A 20,910-nucleotide genomic window follows, 5' to 3' on the forward strand; every position below is an offset into this window, starting at 1 on the left:
TGGAGTTTTTTTGGTTTTCAGAAAACCCGGTTAAGTCTGTAACAGAATTTAAGAAGGTAAAATTCGCACGAAGACTCTCAATTAGCAGCCATTCTTCTTAGAAAAGAAAGAGTAAAAAAACAGCAATTAATTGAGAGTTAGCATTTGTAAAAGTTGCATCATATTGCAACAGTACTACTGTTGCCACAAAAATATTCAGCTAAGTTCAGCTAAGCATGTAAGAATGTCTTTAAAGATTGTAGTGCTGCACAGAATACTCTTGAGTTACTACACCTTTGTACAGGTACATATGCCAAATGTTATTAGTTAAGATGAGGGTTAATCATTATAATTCCAGAAATACTGAAGATGAATTCAGTAAAACAATATCTGAAAAAACACTGTGCTTTTCTGTGCAGTTGTGCTATTTGCCATTTTATTTTTATATAAAAATAAATATGTGTGTGTGTGTGTATGTATGTATGTATACACACACACACACACACACACACAAACAAACACACACACACACACACTGCCCCTATTATATAGGAGACTAAATAGCATTGCAGAATTCATGGACAGTTTACAAATTTGTTGAAATTTTCAACAGAGCAGCCCCTTGAGACATGAAATCAACTCAAAACTCATATTGTAAAATCCAAAGAATCCATGGGTGCTTCTTTTTACCTTAACTACCAATGTTAATGCTTTACCTTTTGCATTGTTATTATGATTAAATACATGCTTTATGCTAGGCCAGGACCCTTTAAGTGTGAGCACAGAAGATGTATGGCTGATTTTTCATTTCAAAAGTGTGTCAGCAGCTATCGGAAGGATTCACAATGGGGAAGGAGCAGCTATGCAGATCCCTTCACATGGCACTCTGGATTCTGGTTATTCAAAGATGGTAATTATTAACTTTTCTATACCATTTCTAGAGTTTAGGATAACTTCAGAAACATACATTTTATTTTTACCTTTATTATAAAAATGCACATGGCTTTTTTATTTTAATATTCGACATTTGACATTCATTGTAAGAATTACCTGACAGTCTTTTGTGTAAAAATTTCCTATTATTTGTACTCTCGTCTTGTTTCTTTTCTGTATATGGAGGCACAGAGAGAACACTTTTACCATTCAGTATCTGTCCAGGGGAAGGCAAGGGTGGCTTTGGTATTGAGGGATTAAGGCCAGTCTTTATTGAGGAGCTCACAGTAGTAGAACAGGTTGGACCAACAGCAGGCTTCAGTAATGCACCATCTAACTTTGGATGTATTTTTTCCATTTTGACAGATGGAGTCATGCTAGTGAAGAGGAAATATAAGGCAAAGTCATATGTAATTGTTACACAATGAAGCCTCCCTTATTTAGGCATGATTTAATATACAGTACACCTCAGGTTCATCCCAATTTAACTGTCCTTTTCATTTAAACACAAGAATTTCTAAATGCTTCTCTTTCTATGCAACCCAGGGCAAGCCAGAGCAATCTGACACTATTCAAGGTAATATCCTTCCATATCCGTCTTCCTCCTCTAGAGAAATTCTGGGTAATTGATTGTCTGAGAAAGGGTGCATGTGTGAAGAGAGAAACCTTGCCATATGGTATTGGCTAGGGCTCAGAACAGAAGACAGAAAGACATGTTATGTGTCTGAAGAGGCTTTCCTTTTTCATTACCACGGAAAAGCCTTTCAGGAACACTGCCATTTCATTTTCCATTTTCTGGAAGTGGGAATGTATCATGACAGGCCGTCTCTGAACTGACAAGAAGTTATTTCTGGAGCACTGGATCCGAGTCAAAAAGCAAGCTGACATCTGCGCAGCTCTGGTAAATTATGTCATTTTTCAACCTTATAAACAACAATTCCACCCTCAATCCAGATCTACAACTCGCTACCTGATCTGAGTTTTCTTTCCACTATGCTCTGGATCACACCAATGCCGCAAACCTATTATTTGGGGGAACAAATCCCTCTCTTTCTTCCTCCTATGTGATTTTTCCTTTCCGTTCTTTCTCAGCATTAATTGTGCTCTTGTGTTTCATCTGCACCGATTTTAGGGTTAGCCTCTGCTTCATTTAACAATGACTTGCAAATCCAGAGTCTGCCTTGGTTTAATGGTTCCTATTAATTCTTAATGTGTGTGGTACAGCTAGCTATACAGTGTTATTTACTGATCAGGGCTGGGGGTGGGGAAAGAGGAAGGGTCATACAGAAGAGAGTTTCATGGCATTTCTCCCAAATCCTAGTTTACGGTTGGAAAATAACCAGTACCAAAATAAAATACCATGTTTAAAAATGGACCTGGCACAGTTAGAAACAGAGTACTCGTCTCAGTGCTAAAACTTTTCTATTTTCAAAACAAAGGCAGGTAAGAAATCAATAAATAACTCACATTTTGTCATGGAGACCTTTGCTATGGATTAGATGCATTGGCCTATTGTTTCCACCAATTGGCAGCTTGTCTTTGGGTGATTTCAATAATTTTGAACTGGATGAGGACGATGCACCTGCCCCTCCACCACTGGATGAGCGATTGCTCCCTCCTCCGCTGCTACCTTTACTTTTTGAAGACAGAGATGAATACAAGGAGAATACTGAAGAGGAAGGAGGTGTCAGAGGTGGTTTGCTGGAGGAGCTGTGTCTTCTTTCTGGGACAAAAAACACCCAAAACAAAAGCAAAATGAGACATGTTAATGATCACACAGTACACTGTGATAATTTCCTCCAAATTACTTCCTATTTCAATGTATGTGGGGTTAAAACCTCGCTTAAAAGGGGTCTCCAGGATCAACTCCCATTAAATATTTACAGTGCACTGTCGTGTCTGCTTCGTTTTACGCATTCTGATTACACGAGTCCTTATTGCAAGAGCCTTCTGCATGAAGACTATGCAATCCCATTTCTGTGGTGGATCCTGGTTTTAAAATGTTTTCATAACAGGACACTTTAAAAGTGAATTTTGGTTCTAACAACAGACTGGGAGGTTATACAAATTAGAACACCTGGGTATAAAATGCATGTTAATTTATATCATAAAGTTTATACGCTGGATAATTATTTTAGTCTTCATCTATTTGAGCATACAACTGTAACCACAGGTTACTGCATTGAAGAGGTACCCAGAGGTAGATTATAATTTCAATAATTATTCTGCTAACAAATATTTATCTTAATTCCATTATGAAAGTAATAGTGGGTAAGAAGAAATTATTTGAAAAGTACAAGGAGATAATTTCATGTTAGTTATTTTGGACTACAACTACCATAACCCCCTGAATTTTTGGGCTAGTCAAGTATAATATATATCTATTGCTGTTGGGAAGGACTCAATAAGTGCATTTAATATGCCAAATCTGGCTGACTCTATGATGGTACAATAATAATAAAAACAGTAGCAGACAGCAAATGCCACCTTTGCAAAGAAGCTGAAGAAACAGTGGATCACCTAGATAGCTGCTGCAAGAAGATTGGACAGACCGACTACAAAGAACGGCATGACAAAGTAGCAACAATAGTGCATTGAAGATCTGCAAAAAATACCATTTGTTTATAAGCAAGAAGTTGTAGTTTAGAATTCAGACAGGCGCCTGACACATAACATCCCAGACATTATAATTCTTGATAAGACAGACAAAAAAAGTTGGATTGGGGACATGGCACTGTGCATGGCAGTATCCAGAGACAACAGAATAGAAGAGAAAGAATTGGAGAACATAACAAAATACAAAGATCTGCAAATAGAAATAAAATGAATGGGGCAAAAGAAAGCAAATGTAGAACTACTACTAATAATAGGCGCGTTGGGTGCAAACCCAAAACAACAAGCTTACATCCTGCAATGATATCTCTAATATATCAAATATCAATATCTGCTTATCCCAGGTCCCTGGAAGGACTCGATAGATGGCTAAAAATTCCAAATCCATCCAGAACATCTGGCTGACTGTGAGACAAACTATAATTACTATCACTGTTATTAAACTGACAGCTAACAAAATTCATTCACACAACTTCACAGTTTTAATACCCTGAGATATTACAAGATTTAGAGAAACAAACCATGCTTTTTTATTATAGTTTTGCTTTCTGAATAACTGTTCTCAATTTTTCTCCTAGTAAAAGTGATGTAAATCTTTATTAAGTCCTCTGGGATTTGACTATAAATGTCCAATATAAATAACATCTATTTGGTGTACCAGTACTCCTAGACGGTGGCATATAGGCGGCAGTATGCTGATTTACAAGACAGTTTACAGATGAGTGATCCAAGTTTATAGAGTAGCAAAAGCAAAGGTGGCATAGTGGCCCAAATGTGCTAGTTTCCTTCTATGATAGAAGTGGGAATGATGGCCCCTTTATGACTTGTGGACTTCAACTCCCAGAATTCCTGAGCCAGCCTGTCTTGCTCAGGAATTCTGGGAGTTGACGTCCACAAGTCATAAAAGGGCCGTCTTTCCCCACCCACCCCCATTCTACGAGTAGGGAATATTTCAAGTTAATCAGAATAGAACTGGAAGTTGACTTAGAGGTCTTGTAGTCCAACCCCCTGCTTGAGCAGGAGACCCTGTATTATTTCAGATAGGTGACTGTCCATTTTTTTTCTTTAAAGCCTCCAGTGATAGAATCACTTACAACTTCTGGAGGTAAACTGTTTCACTGTTTCACTGTTTTCTCTATTAGGAAGTTTCTCCTTAATTACAGGTAGCTTCTCTCTTTGATTAGTTTCCACCCATCGTTTCTTGTCTTACCTTCTAGGGCTTTGAAAAATAAGTTGACTCCCTTTTGTGTCAGCCCCCCAAATACTGGAATACTGCTATCATGTCACCCTACTCCTTCTTTTCTAGTCCTTTTTTAAAGTAAGTAGCCTTAATTGAACCATCACTGGTTACTAACTCAGTAAAAAGTGTCCAAATATAACCTTGATTGACAAAACTAGCAATTAAAGTCAATCCCTATAAATCATCTTGTAAGATCACTGTACACAGATTTTGAATCTTAGAAGAATCAATGGTAAGGAGCATGAAATGAAGAATATTTTTACAAGGATAAAAAGATGAGGGGGTTTAATGAATGGTGTTGGTATGAACTGGATTAAGTTTTATGATTCATTTTTTTTCTCCTATCTAATTTCTTTTGTTTACTATTTCTTACTCCTTTTCTGCGAACTGTGTAACATTATCTACTCCAAGAGGAAATAGTATGTGATAATTCCACGGTTGGGGTGTATTATACCCATTGATATTCCATTTTTTTGTAACTATTATAAAGAGCTCCCTTCTTAAACAAGTATCCAGTAAGATAATTACTGTATTTACAAAAGTATGAGCTATGTAATATATGTGGGTTTTATATCCTAACTTCTTTCCTTCTACAAAGGATTAAAAAACTAAGGCATAAAATGTCCTTTTTTAACAATGGTGTTTGCTAAGATATAATTGGAGTCTCTTAAAAATTCTGTGCTACATGATGTAGCTAATGTTAACGTTAGTCATGACAAATCCTTTATATAAAACAGAAAAAAAATTGCTGGTTATTTTCACCTTCTTAACCACTGTACACTTGGCAAATCCTAAATCCTAATAAATGACAGTTGAAAATAATGCTTGATTCACTGGCAAGTTACTAAAATTTTGTATTTTGTCACTCTTCAAATGACTATTTCCTCTATATAAATGAAGCATTGGTTGAGATATTACTAAATGCCAACATTTTCACTGCAAATAATTTTTATGAAAAATAACTTTTTGATTGGTACAAATGTCAATAGTTGTCTTTATTTTTGGTTGAGTCAATCAGTGTTCTGAATGGTCCTGATATTGAATTTCCCAGTCATAAATGTTCACAATCAGTCTACGTAGGAGGTTAATGAAATTCTATTCTTTACTGAAGAAACCAAAACACTTATTTAAATCATGATTTAAATCACTAGTAAAAAGACTTGATTTAAATCAACTCAATTTAAATCATTTTTTAAAGAGCAACTGTCATCTCTGTCCCACAGCAGCTCCTCCTCTGACCTGTTACTAACTCACCAAATGTCCCAATATTGCAGAAAATACAGCCTCATGTTACCTAACTAAGCTCCATTTCATGGTGAATAAACTAAATTATTAAGGTTTCTTAAATAGAAAACTACCTTTAGATAGATTTTTACTCCAAGAACATTTTATTAAAATAAATTTGATAAAAATAAAAAAAATCCAATTTAAATTAAAGAAATCTTATTTTTTATTTTAGAAAATCATCAATTTTTCTCCACCCTGGTTTCAAGGGAGTAACGTGCTCAGTTCAGCTTGAGAAAAGAAAAAAACCCTCTTTGCTTACAGAACCCTGGATCACACCCAGTCAAATGTCAGCGTAACTGTAGGTAGCTTTACCCATAAACCAACACAAATTAGAAGACTACTGATTCTATGGCTACTGCTCTCCAGAATGATAAATGACCAGGTGGGACGGGATGGGACAGAAAGATGTGCAGGATACGAAATTGGGGAAGGAGCACAAGAAATGTATGTATGTATGTATGTATGTATGTATGTATGTATGTATGTAGGTAGGTAGGTAGGTAGGTAGGTAGGTAGGTAGGTAGGTAGGTAGGTAGGTAGGTAGGTAGATAGATAGATAGATAGATAGATAGATAGATAGATATAGTTTTGACGCCCTATTCAGGAGCTATGAATTAAATCAAGTAAATATAAAATAGATTTGGTATTAAGGCATTTGAAAGAAAAAAGGTGATTAGGGGTGCAAGTAGACACCCATGTAGCATCAGCTAACCCCTTAAAGCAGAGTATCAAACTCAATTTCATTGAGGACCTCATAAGGGTTGAGTCTGACCTCAGGGAGACTGGGGGGTATGGCCAGGGTGGGTGTGGCCAATTCAACGTCACTCGTCGAGGCTCAGTTTTTGCTGCAATGGCCTCCTGCAGCCCTCTGCTATTGAAAACAGAGCTCAAGGAGGTTGCGTGCAGCCCACCCAGGCTCCGTTTTCAGCAGCGACAGCCTTCTGCAGTCCTCTGCCAATAAAAATGGAGCTTGGGAGGCCGACGTCACTCGTCGAGGCTCTGTTTTCTGCTATGGCAGCTTCCTGCAGCCCTCACTGCCAGTGAAAATGGAGCTAAGGCGGTCCTGCCGAGCTCTGTTTTTGCTGCCAGAGGCACCATGGGGCGGTCCTTCACTATTTCCAGGAAGGGCCCAAGGGCCAGATCTAAGCACCCCATGGGTCAGATCTGGCTCCAGGGCCTTGAGTTTGACACCCGTGCCTTAAAGCCAGATTTGAGTTAACAACAGGTGTGTTTACACTCTTTCCCTTCCAGATCAGTGCACAACTCATTATTGGATAACATCCTAATTGTTAAATAATAATAAAAACACACATAAACCAAGCTAACTTAATAGTATAATCTAGTACACCTCATAGTATTATCAAATATCCTATTTCAATCTGCAAAGCATAGGCTTAGATCAGTGGTTCCCAACCATTTTTTGGGCCATGCCCCACCTAAACATCTCTAAAATCCTGATGCCCCCCCCCCCCCCCGTGATTCTTTCTTTACTCAAAAAGTGAACTCTACTCATATGGAGGAAGCCTAAAAGGCCATTAACTTGGTTTAAACAAGGTTCAAATTGTCCCCATTAAAAATCAAATTGCCCCCTGTGGGGCATGGGCCCCATGTTGGGAACCAATGGCTTAGATTTAATTTCTGCAGTACAGGTAGTTCTCGACTTACAACCACAATTGAGACCAAAATTTTCATTGCTGAGACATTTGTTTTCGTTCTTGCCTCAATTATTAAGTGAATCACTGCAGTTGTTAATTTAATAACACAATTGTTGAGTGAATCTGGCCTCCCATTGACTTTGCTTGTCAGAAGCTTTCAAAATGTGATCACATGACCTCGGGACAACTGCAACAGTCATAAATATGAGTCGGTTGCCATGCATCTTAATTCTGATCACATGACCATGGGAATGCTGCAATGGTTGTAAGTGTGAAAAACGGTCATTTTTTCAATGCCATTGTAACTTTGAATGGTCACTAAATGAACTGTTGTAAGTCAAGGACTACCTGTATCCTTCTTGACTGAAAACTTACCTACTTCTGAAATCAACCTGGGATGACTCATAACTTTCATGAATGACACTTTCTAAGTCACTAGTATAATTAAACAATACTTCAGAGTTAACATTAACAGCAAGAATTAGAGACTCAGAGCATGTATGTTTTAATTTCAGATTTGTATCTAAATCTTACACTGTTACTTGGAGGAAGAATGGGCATTGATTCTTACCTGATACACCCCTTCTCTAGGTAGGTGGAGACAGCGGTCATGCATAGGTTAACTCAGTCAGTAACCAATAGAACTGAATCTATCCAAGTGATGTCATCGCCTCGGGAGAGTGTCCTCCCGCTTTTGTGAGGAAGGAGATAAGTAGACTGCTGTGCATTAGTTGACTGCTTTCAACCCTCCGGAAAAAAAAAAATTCTCCCCTTAGCTCCATAATGCCCACTGTCACTAGGCCAGGAGCCAAGGGTGGAGATGACCGCTGTCTCCACCTGCCTAGAGAAGGGGTGTATCAGGTAAGAACCAACGCCCCATTCTCCAACATTGGTGGAGACAGCGGTCATGCATGGGATCTACCAGAGCTGGTCTTGTCCCCGGGTGGGATTGAGACTGGGCTAGGAGCTTGAAGAAGGGAGAACTTGCTGGAGGACTCACCGTCCAAATGCTGCATCCGCCAATGCGTACCTGTCCATCTTATAATGGCGGATAAAAGAATTAAGGGTCGTCCAGGTGGTTGCCTTGCAGATCTCTTCCACCGAGGCCTGCCTTGTCCAGGCTGCAGATGTAGCCGCGCTTCATGTGGAATGCGCCATGATGAAGGGGAGAAGTTGTCTGCCACATAAGCCCTGGTTATAGCCGATCGGATCCAGCGCCCCACCATAGATGGCGGAGCCTTTAGCCCCTTATTTGTGGGATGGAAAGAGACGAAGAGTGCCTCAGTGCGTCTGAAGACGGCTGTCTTGGCAACATAGATCTTAAGAGCCCTTCTGATGTCTAACTTGTGCCATTTGCGCTCGAGCCTATGAGAGGGATTAGGGCAAAAGTTCGGTATGGTGAGGTCCAGGGACCGATGAAAGGCTGAATTGACCTTTGGGACAAAGGTGGGATCAATCCAAAGGACCACACAGTCTGGGTGAAAGGTACACAGGTCGGAACAGATGAAAAGAGCTGCCAATTCTGAGACACGTCATGCCGACATGATAGCCACCAGGAAGGTTGTGTTCAATTTGAGGCGATGCAGGGAGGCCGACCTGAGAGGCTTGAAGGGTGGTCCAGTGAGGGAGTCAAGGACCCTGGTGAGATCCCATGAGGGGAAGCGGTGGATGACAGGAGGGCAGAGGTTAGACGCACCCTTAATGAAGCATCGTACATGAGGATGCAAGGACAGAGGCTCATTTCGGTGAAGAGAGAGAACTGAGGACAGAACCGAAACCTGCCTCCGCAAGGTGTTAGGCATAAGTCCTTTGTTTGGTCTCTGTTGCAGGAACTCCAAAACCTGGGAAACCGAAGCCTCCAGGTGAGAGACAACTTTATCTCTCATTATCTTTTCCAGCTGGACCTTTAAACAACAAGCCCTTATCTAACCACAATACCAGGACTCTTGGCCTCTCTGGACTGCACCCCCTCATTGAACTCATTGAACTCTCACCAGAACTCTTATCAGACTTACAGAAGAGAAGGTTAAGATTATTAAGACCTTTATATAAGCCTTATGCGTTCTTTGCACATCGCGCAATTTTTAATTTTTAAATTTTTAATTTTAATTGGTATGATGAGTGTATGAGATTGCATGTGATTGAGTGAATGCTCCCACTTTTTACTACCCTATATTGCTGTATTTATGTGTTCTTAATTATCACGTGGGGACTGTCTGAGTGAACGAATGAGTGTGTCTGATTCGGAGGGCCTGTCAGGGAATGCGGGAGCTATAGGTGTGGTTGGGGGGACCACGGACACGGGAGTGGGCCGGAGCATTATGGTCGTAACGGGGAGGGGCAGATATGGCGGGGACTTTAGGGCTGGCCATTACCGGGGAAGGAGGGTTCGCTACGTCACAGAGATCCCTCCTTCCGGCCCTATGAGTCCCACTCCGAGGCCAGATGGCGCGAGTAATCAGGACCCTGGTCTCCGGCTGTTGTCGCTAAATGCCAGGTCTGTTGTTCACAAGGCTCCCCTCGTCCGGGACTTAATTTTAGACAAGGGGGCAGATCTGGCATGTATTACTGAAACCTGGCTGGGCCCGGAGGGAGGAGTCCCCCTCGTAGAGATGTGCCCAGAAGGATTTCAGGTGCTTCATCAGCCGAGAGCTCAGAGAAGGGGTGGGGGTGTGGCTATTGTTATTCGGGAGTCTTTAGTACCTCATAGGATCCCTGCTCCGGAGCTTGTCGGGTGTGAGTCCCTACTGGTGAAGCTGGACCTCAAGGGTCAAGTGGGCCTGCTGCTAATGTACCTGCCTCCCAACAGCGTTGCAGCAGCCCTCCCCTCGCTCCTCGAGTCGGTAGCCGAGCTGGCAATTGAGTTCCCCAGGCTTATGGTCCTGGGGGATTTCAATTTGCCTACGCTCGGTGAACACTCTGATGGGGCGCAGGAGTTCATGGCTTCCATGACAGCCATGGGCTTGACCCAGATAATTCGGGGCCCAACTCACTTTGCGGGTCACACGCTCGACCTCGTATTCCTTTCGGAGCAGTGGACTTGTGATCTTGGTCTGAGGGGTAATGAGATCATACCCCTGTCGTGGTCAGACCACTGCCTACTGAGGCTTGACTTCCGAAGACCAAACCCCCACTGTAGGGAGGAGGAACCGACCAAGTGGTTCCGCCCCAGGCGACTTATGGACCCTTTGAGGTTCCAGACGGAGCTTGGGGTTATTCCTGATACTCTCGCCCACAGTCCGGTAGAGACTCTGGTTGCTGCCTGGCATTCGGCAGCATCGGAGACCCTCGACCGGATTGCGCCATTACGGCCCCTCCGAGGTGGCGGATCCCGGAGGCCTCCTTGGTTCACCGAGGAGCTCCGGGAGAGGAAGCGCCGGAGGAGACGCCTAGAGCACCTGTGGAGGTCCGATAAATCCGAATCGAACCGAGCACTCTTAACAACCTGCACCAAGGATTACATCAGGGCACTTAGGGCTGCAAAGAGATCTTATATTGCCACCTTGGTTGCGTCCGCCGAGTCCCGTCCAGCCGCCCTGTTTAGGATAACCCATTCCCTCTTAAATAAGAGGGATACGGGGGACCCCTTGCAGGGTAGGGCGGAAGACTATGCCCAGTTCTTGGCGGACAAAGTTGCTCGGTTTCGGTCGGATTTGGACTCCACCTTTGCAGAGCCAGCCGAGACACGAGAGGACGATTTGGTAGACCATCGCTGGGTTGAGTTTCAGGATGTTACCCCCGGGGACGTGGACAAGGCCATGAGGGCTGTGAGTGCCTCCACCTGTGTACTGAACCTGTGTCCCTCCTGGCTGGTTGCTAACAGCGGGGAGGTGACACGGGGCTGGATCCAAGCGGTTATTACCGCCTCGCTTCGGGAGGGGCACTTCCCCGCCGCACTTAAAATGGCGGTGGTGAGACCCCTCCTGAAGAAACCATCTTTGGATCCAGCCGTACTTAACAACTATCGTCCAGTCTCCAACCTCCCCTTTATTGGGAAGGTTGTTGAGAAGGTGGTGGCCTACCAGCTCCAGCGGTCCTTGGAGGAAGCTAGTTACCTTGACCCTTTCCAGTCCGGCTTCAGACCTGGTTACAGCACAGAAACCGCTTTGGTCGCATTGACCGATGATCTCTGGAGAGCCAGGGATGGAGGCCACGCCTCCATCCTGGTTCTCCTTGACCTCTCGGCGGCTTTCGATACCATCGACCATGGTATCCTTCTGCGACGACTGCGGGAGGTGGGGGTGGGAGGCACTGTTTTGCAGTGGTTCTCCTCCTACCTCTCGGACAGGTCGCAGTCGGTGTTGGTCGGGGGACAGAGATCGACCATGAGGCCCCTAACATATGGGGTGCCGCAGGGGTCGGTCCTGTCCCCCGTACTATTTAACATCTACATGAAACCGCTGGGCGAGATCATTCGGAGGCACGGGATAAGATACCACCAATATGTGGACGATACGCAGCTGTATCTGTCCGCCCCGTGCCAACTCAATGAAGCGGTGGACGTGATGAACCAGGGACTTGAAGCTGTTAGGGACTGGATGAGGGCTAACAAGCTTGTACTCAACCCAGAAAAGACCGAGTGGCTGTTGTGTTTCCCTCCCAAAAATTTGGTTGGCGTTCCATCGCTCAGGCTGGGGGGCCAAAATTTACACCCCTCAGACAGGGTTCGCAACTTGGGAGTCCTCCTGGATCCACAGCTGACCTTTGATTACCACCTGTCGGCTGTGACCAGGGGGGCATTTGCCCAGGTTCGCCTGGTGCGCCAGTTGCGACCCTACCTGAATCGGGAGGCTCTCACAACAGTCACTCGCGCCCTCGTGACCTCTAGGCTGGAATACTGCAATGTGCTCTACATGGGGCTGCCCTTGAAGAGCATCCGGCGGCTTCAGCTAGTCCAGAATGCGGCCGCGCGAGTGATTGTGGGTGCACCTCGGTTCACCCACATAACACCTATCCTCCGCGAGCTGCACTGGCTACCTGTTGATCTCCGTGTGCGCTTCAAGGTGCTTCTTACTACCTACAAAGCCCTTCATGGTAGTGGATCTGCGTACTTGGGAGACCGCCTCCTGCCAATCACCTCCTCTCGACCCATAAGATCTCACAGATTAGGCCTCCTCCGAGTGCCATCTACCAGCCAGTGCCGGCTGGCAACTACGCGGAGGAGAGCCTTTTCAGTAGCAGCTCCGACCCTCTGGAACGATCTCCCCGTGGAGATTCGTACCCTCACCACCCTTCAGACCTTCCGCACAGCCCTCAAGATCTGGCTATCCCGCCAGGCCTGGGGGTAAAGACCATAGTCCGCCCCCACCCGAATGCTGTATGAATGTTGCTTGGTTTTAATTATACATTGTGTTTTTATGTTATTGTATGTCTTCCCCCTCCCATACAAGTTGTTAGCCGCCCTGAGTCCCCTCAGGGAAAAGGGCGGCCTATAAATAAACTCAACTACTCAACTACTCAACTATTTTAGAGATGCACCACGTGCTGAAAGTCTACCACGTTGATTTGTAGATTCTATTAGTGGCTGGGCATCGGGAAGCCTGAATGGTTTGGATTACAGTCTCTGAAAGGTTAGCCGCCCTCAAGACCTCCCGCTCAGCCTCCATGCAGTTAGGCGGAGCCAAGATAGGTCGGGGTGTTGGATGGAACCCTGATGAAGAAGGAATGGTATCAGGGGAAGACGCCACTCTGGCTCCACTGAGAGGTTGATGAAGTCTGCGAACCATGGCCAGAGGGGCCAATGGGGGGCGAGCAGAATGAGCTCGGCCCCCTCTTCTATCATTTTCCAAATGACCCTCTGTATCAGGGGGACGGGAGGGAAGGTGTACAGGAGACCGCGGGGCCACCTGCACCTCCAGGCATCTGTCCCTACTGCACCTGGTGTCGTGTAGTGACACAGATACCTGGGCAGCTGTTTGTTGGATGCCATTGCGAAGAGATCTAGGATCGAGTCCCCGTACCTGGTCGACAGCTGTTTGAAGATGTGATGGTTGAGGGTCCACTCTGCAGGGTCGATTGTTGTACTGCTCAACCAGTCCACCCTGGAGTTGTTGGAGCCTGAGATGTATTCGGCGTAGAGAGAGAAGGTTGGCTTCCACCCAGATCTCTAGGTGAAAGGTGGACTCTAAGAGAAACAGCTCTTGGCCTCCCCTGGCGGTTGACATGCGCCTTGGCTGTCGTGTTGTCTGTCCGAATGAGCACATGTGTGTTGCGAACTGAAGATTGGAACTGAAGGAGATCTAGATGGATGGCCCTCAATTCTAGCCAATTCATACTGTGGGAGAGGTCGGAGTCGGACCAGATACCCTGAGCTATCTGATCCTCCAGATGAGTGCCCCAACCAATCAGGTTCGCGTCCGTCGTGACTACGAGGCGAGGAGGTTCCCTGAAAAGGGACCCCTGAGAGATGGCGGGGGAGATCCACCAATCCAGAGAGAAAAGGACTGACTGTTGCTGGGGAACAGCTGCTGTTGGTCTTTTGGAATGGTGAAGCTGCGCCCAAGGAATGATGGAGAAACAAGAGACCATCTTCCCCAGCAGTTGAGACCGCTGGAGAAGGGGGGGCCTGCTGCTTCCTTCATACCTCTAAGGCTAATTCCCTGAGGCTGAGCTGTCTCTCCTGAGACAGGAAGACTTTCCCCTGGGCAGAGTCAATGAGAGCCCCCAAGTGGACTAGACGAGAGATGGAGGTCAGGTGGCTTTTCTCCTAATTGGAGAACCCCACCTCCTGAAGTACCTGCAAGGTGTCTTGTAGATCCCGCAGGGTCTGGGTGCGTGACCTGGACAACAGGAGGATGTCGTCCAGGTAACAAAAGATGCGAATGGGTCTGGCATGGAGGTGAGCTGCTACGACTGACAGGATCTTGGTGAAGACCCTTGGGGCTGATGATAGCCCGAAGGGAAGGGCGCGATACTGGAAGTGACGGCCTGCATAGACGAATCGGAGAAATCGTCTGTGTTGCTTGTGACTGGGTACATGGAGATAAGCCTCATGAGGTCCACTAAAGTTAGGAGATCGTGTCTGCGCACAATCTCTAGAATTGACAAGAGAGAGTGCATTTTGAACTTCCTGTACCTGATGAACCGATTCAAGAATTTGAGATCGAAGATTGCTCTCCAGCCTCCCCAAGACTTTGGCACGATAAAGAGATGAGAGTAGAACCCCCATCCCACCTGGCCTGGAGGCACAGGTTGAACGGCCCGTATGAGGAGCAGGTGATGGATGGCCTGCTCCACTAGGAGCCTCTTTTGAGGATCCCTGGAAATGGGGTAAGGGACAAAGTGGTTTGGAGGGCTGGAGCGCAAATCCAAGAAAAGACCGAATCTCACCCACGCATCATTGGTGATGTTGTCCCAACGATCTGCAAAGGTTGACAGCCGACCCCCTATGGGGAGATCTTTCAGGCAGTCACTTCTGCCTCTTGAAGAATCAGTTGGTATTGTCCCTGAATGACTTTCTGGGCTGGAATCTCTGGCTGTTTCTGCCTGACCTGTTATTAAAGGAGGGGCCCTGTCTGGGAGGAGCCTGACGCTGTGGACAGGAGTTGGGGGAACTCCCATCCTGACCTCAAAAGGGCTGTCTGCGATAAAAGGATTGGCTTCGGCCCTCCTGCTTCTTAGTGGCCGGCTGCAAGACCTTCCGCTTATCCTTGGACTCCACCAAAAGGGGGTCCAATGGGGCTCCAAAGAGAAGGGATGAAGAATAGGGAGAGGAGGCAAGCCTCCACTTGGCCCGGGCTTCTTTGGGGCTGAAAAAGATGGGATTCAGTGTGATTAGCCTTGTCCCTGGCCTTGCAGGGAGGAGCCTGGGTGGCACTAGCCCTGGCCTGTGGCTTGGTATTACCCCTCTGTGACTCCCTGGGGGCCTTGGGGGAAGGTTCCGTGGGAGATGCTTCTGGGGCCGGTTTGCGGCGCTTGGAGGGGTGCATAGCCCAGCAGAGGTAGCAGCGCAGAGCGGGGCCTCCAACGGCCATTGCCAGGAGGCACTGTTTGCCGGAGAGCTCTCTGCCAGCAATCTCCAGAGACAAGAGCCTCAAAAATTTCTTCCCATAGCCCCGGGCTAGTTGAGAGACTTAGCTTTAAAGAGCTATCCTGATTCTTCCAATTTAGATGAAATTTAGAACAACATCCAAGTAAATACGATTTAAATAACTTTTAAAGTTGAAGAGAAAGCAGTTAGCACAGCCAGTTCGATCAAACTGAGTCTAGAAAAGTGGGAGGACACTCCCCCGAGGCGATGACATCACTTGGTAGACTCAGTTCTATTGGTTACTGACTGAGTTAAACCGTGCATGACCGCTGTCTTCACCAACGTTGGAGAAATCTTTTTTTTATTATGGAACCAAGTCACTATAATAAATGTCTAATAATTTTAGAATGCAAACCTTATTTTGAAGCATTAAAACACAACTGAATTTATTCTGTATTAAAAACAGATAGCACTGCCATGAAAGTTTAAAAATATAACTGGTTATGTTCAGCCTGACCAACTGCTTATCATTTACATTTCATTGCAAAAAATATTATTTCTGTTGTAAACAAAAAGACCTAAAATTACTGTATCGGTTCATTGAACTGAAAAAGAGTTATATGTGATCTTAACTGCTAAATTCTATGTTTAATAATACACTGATTAAGTAGTATTCAAATTTCAGGGCTGCAAAGTCATTTTATTTATATCTTTTGTTGTTTCTTTTACAACAGCTTCCGCTTTTATACAAGCACAGATTTCAAACTTCTGCAAAAGTAGGTTTGAAAAAGAGCAAAACCTGAACTTTGATTACAGGTGCACTTTAATCACAAATATTCCCAACAAAATAAATTCAAGATTTTAAAGCGTGCAGAAATCTTAATCTTAGAATGGTAAGCATCAATTCTGTAAACAGTTACACATTTTTACTATACGTTATGAAAAAAAATCTACTATGTTTCAAACACTGCCATGCAAACCTCAGCATTCTGTCTGAGTTAATAGGAAACTCAGCTCCCCGTCTGCTTTGAACTTTGGCCAAATTACATTTCAAAATGGCTAATGTGAGTTGCTTGCAGCAGTTAATCCCTTATTTGAGATTATCTACTCCGATCAAACTAACACTGCAAAAGCCATCTAACTTCACTGCTATTCAGCTTCCACTTCTGTCAGAACAAGCAAATGTCAGAAAAACGTTATCAAGTGTAATTCTCTTTGCAACATGTCATGTTAGTACAGAACTATACCAACCTTCTGCAAACTCCATTCAGAACTGGGCTTCCTGCCAAATGTCTTTCAAAGCTGCACTCAAAAAGTAAAGCAGAGTTTTTCAAGCCTGATGCCATATAAAAAGGCTGTTCTGGAAAGCAAGTGTTTTGTTTTCTCATTGACAAAATATGTGTTTTGCTGCAAATTGCTTCCAAAGTTTTGCTTAATAAGTTTGCTTACAAGCTCCAAACAGACTCCCGTATTTAGTTTTATGTAACATTTGCTAATACAGTAATGTGCATTTGAGTCACAAAGGTCCTGGCAGATAACTAGTAAAAACAGGGAGGTGGAATCTAATTTTATCTAAAGAGGAATGTGTGAGTAAATTCCTCCGGTAGAAAAACCTGCCAGAGTTTGAGAAGGCTGTTCTTCCATAAATCTACCATGATAATTACTCAGTGTTCCAATTTTATGTTTCTTTAAAATTGTTCACATATTATTAAAATATCTTGTCATAAAAAGTATAATAAAAATTTCATGCAACACTAAATTATCAAACCTATTTAATACAATGTTTTATAATAACAATAATTCCTTACAACAAATCTTCATAATGGTCCTATAAAATTACTTCTATCTTCTGATAGTAACATTTCTTTTTACCAGACTATTTATCTTATCGGTACATTCTTACATGAATACCTGTTCTTTCATACCAGCACTCCTATGTCATAACTCTAATCATTTTGCCACAAATGATTACTAGGGCTGTGTGCACTTCAAAAACAATTAGGAAGAACTGCTTAGGACCTCACACGAGTACAGCACCTTCAGCAATTCATTAAAAAAGCTTATCTTTTTCCAGCTTATCTCTACTCAAGCCTGAAACATGTTGTGGTTGCTACAAGAACTGCATTAATTTTAATGAGTCTACCCCTTAAACCACTGGCATTTTTACAGGCTTATTTGAAACCCAGGAAAGAAAAAGACATCAGTGCTGTGATGAATAACAGAGAGATACTGTGCCCACACAAAGTCCAAAGCAGTTAGTCCAAATCGTTTTTTGAACAGTAGACACAATATTCATTAGCAGCTTGTGCAGAATGCATTACTACACCAGGCTGCTCAGAAATCTGCACACAAATTCAAGGGAATGATCCTTGTTTTCCATGGTAGGAAAACTTAACCATGTCTGAATCTGGTAGGGCTACAGCCCAAATAGGGTCTAGGACAACTCGGTGCGGCCAGCTCAGCAAAGCCAGCTCACCACCGCAAGCACGTCACCGACAAGTCGCCTCTGCAAATTCATTGCCACCAAATCATCGCAAGACAACTCAACATGGCTAATTCTCTGCAGGGACAAGTAGCCACAGGCAGTCGGAGGGAGAGGTGGCCGGGCAGCCGGGGGACCAAGCGGATCGGCAGAGTGCAGAGCAGCAGCAATGGCTTTCTGTTTTTACACACCCCACTGCTGTCACCACCACCTTGTCAAACTCCAGGCTGTTCGGAGTTTGGCAATTCAGTGGTGGTGGTGTTTGGGCATTTGGTGGCGGTGGCAGTGGACGGGGAGGATGACGGGGAGGGGCAGGGCCTGTCCCATTTTCACACACCCCATTGCCGCTACTGCTGCCATGTCGAACTCTGGCAGGATGTATGAAAATGGGAAGTGCCCAGCCTCCATTGCCTCCCTGCCCAACACTGCCAAATGGCCAGAACACTTCTGCCACTACCAAACAGCCTGAACTCTAAATGGCCTGGAGCTTGGCATAGTGGTAGCAGTGGCATGTGTCTGTGTGGAAATGTGTAGTTTGCTTGTTCGCCTGGCTCTCCTTCTGGCTATCCACAGAGTTGTCTCCACAGAGAATCAGCCATGTTGAGTTGTCCTGAAATGACTTGGTGGTGGTGAGTTGACAGAGGCAACTCGGCAGTAGTGAGCTGGCGGCAGAGAGCTGTCCACATTGAGTTGTCCCATTCCAGCCCAAATATCTGTCTAACATTTCTCTGTCTATCACAGGGTTAGGGATACTTCTGCATAACACAACTAATGGACTCTATGGGATCAGTGAGACAAAACAGCATCCAATTTTAAGAACTTTCTAGAGACTACTCTATCATCAGTACGTCAGTTTGAGTGCTAAAGCATTTTAGAGTGAGCAGCTATAATACAAGACTAATGTATCATTCTTCATTATGTATCTCCTTGCCATGATTTCAGAATACAGTAACTGAATTATAGCATTGACACATTTCACAGACTAAACATACCATAAACATAATCTTGCATACGTAACATTTGTTCATAGAATTTCATACTCCACTACACTATTCACACTTCTTGTTTTGCAGCTCTTGTGTACAATCCATATGCCTCATCTAATTCCATTGGAAATTTCCAACATTCCTTAGGGATATTATTTTATGCAAGTGTCCATGTTTTTGTGTGCATATGTATATACAGAATTCATTTCATGAACTAAAAATGATTAGGATTTTTTCGCTGCAAAATATTTGCTTTAATCGTTCCACTATACATGATAAATATATCTGTTTCTGATTTAAAATCTACACTGTGACTGTGAATAGGAAAATTATTATTATTTTTTTATATATATTTTTATTTTTAATTTTCAAAGCAGACACAACACAAAGAATCCTCCTTCTTTACATACTGTAGAAAGTGTATCAGTTGGTTACAAAAGACTTCGTGCATCTCTTCCACAGTCATCAACCATAATTCATATTAACTCAAGTATTTTAACTCAGATATATTTATACATACTACCATCATCATACCTCCATTTTCATTTGACTATAATTGTTTAAACGTCCTTCATCATAAAATATATCAAGATTTAAAACATAACCACATACTGGCATTTCATTTGCTATTTCTAATATCCTCCAATAACACTGAATCCTTATGGCCTATTCTGGCTAAACATCCATAATATTTACTAACAAAAATTTCTAATCCTCCTTTCCAAATCAGTGTTTACAATTTACATCTGCTTTCCTTATGTTGTACCCATGCATATATATACATTGTTTATCGTTATCCCTCCTTTATTTGACTTTGTCCTTTATCATAACATTTCCACCCCTAATTAACAAAACTTAACTAAATTTAACCTAGTTCTTTTTTTATTAACCTTTATATATAACCAAAAAAATTTCTAATCTTCCTCTCATAGGTACCATTCAAATTCATATCCAATTATTACTTATCATAGCAAAACACATGTATACATTATATCATTATCAATTATTTATTTAACTATATCTATTGTCACTAAATTTCACTAAGTTTAACTAGTTTTAGATTATAGGAAAATTATTTTAATAATCAGACGTACCATATATAACTCCTTCAACAGGCTTCTCAAAAAAGAGGATATTTTGGAGGCAGAATTGCCATGCGGCAAGATGGGTAGCAAAAAATAATAATAAATAATAATAATAAATAATAGATAATTATAGGGATAATGCAGTAATCCTACTGCTCGTAAATGACATTAAGTCATCAGCCCTTAATGCATATAAGACTTCATATTATTAATAAATAACATCAAATAGCAAATTATTTTATCAGTAATAGTAATTTATATACTACAGCTAGTCCTTGAGTTATGACTGGTCACTTAGCAATTGTTCAAAGTTACAATGGACCTCCAAAAAGATGCTTATGATCTGGATTTGAAGTTCCAACAGCCAAGGCCACCTACGGTCATATGATTGTATTTTGGGCACTTAGCAACCAGCCTACATTGATGGCTATTTGTAGTGTCCTGCAGTCGTATGACAGGAATTCCCAATGTATTTTTTCAGAAACCAGCTTTTACTTCCAGTTTCCAGAAAAAAACTGTCTATTGTAGACAATGTGTTCAGTTAATGACTGCCAAAAAAAAAAAAGTTGATCAGCTCATGCAATGACCTGCTGAATGACTAGCATGGCATATGAACATAATTGTGGGTTCAATTATGGCTGTAATTACAGTATCTGTACTAAAACTCTCATGCATGTAACC

At 43.2% G+C, this 20,910-nt stretch overlaps 1 protein-coding gene across 3 annotated transcripts in view; it reads right to left on the reverse strand.

The window, feature by feature from the left end:
- The window catches only part of ATXN7 (ataxin 7), a 123,435-nt gene that overhangs the window by 13,169 nt on the left and 89,356 nt on the right, over window positions 1-20,910 (reverse strand). For all 3 annotated transcript variants that reach the window (XM_032208801.1, XM_032208803.1, XM_032208802.1), the window contains 2 exons: window positions 2,380-2,635; window positions 1,030-1,289 (listed from right to left, as the gene is read on the reverse strand). In XM_032208801.1, coding sequence (XP_032064692.1) covers window positions 1,030-1,289; window positions 2,380-2,635 — 516 coding nt within the window. The remainder of the gene's footprint in view (window positions 1-1,029; window positions 1,290-2,379; window positions 2,636-20,910) is intronic.

The sequence above is a fragment of the Thamnophis elegans genome, chromosome 2 (assembly GCF_009769535.1).
Source record: "Thamnophis elegans isolate rThaEle1 chromosome 2, rThaEle1.pri, whole genome shotgun sequence".
Lineage (NCBI taxonomy): Eukaryota > Metazoa > Chordata > Lepidosauria > Squamata > Colubridae > Thamnophis > Thamnophis elegans.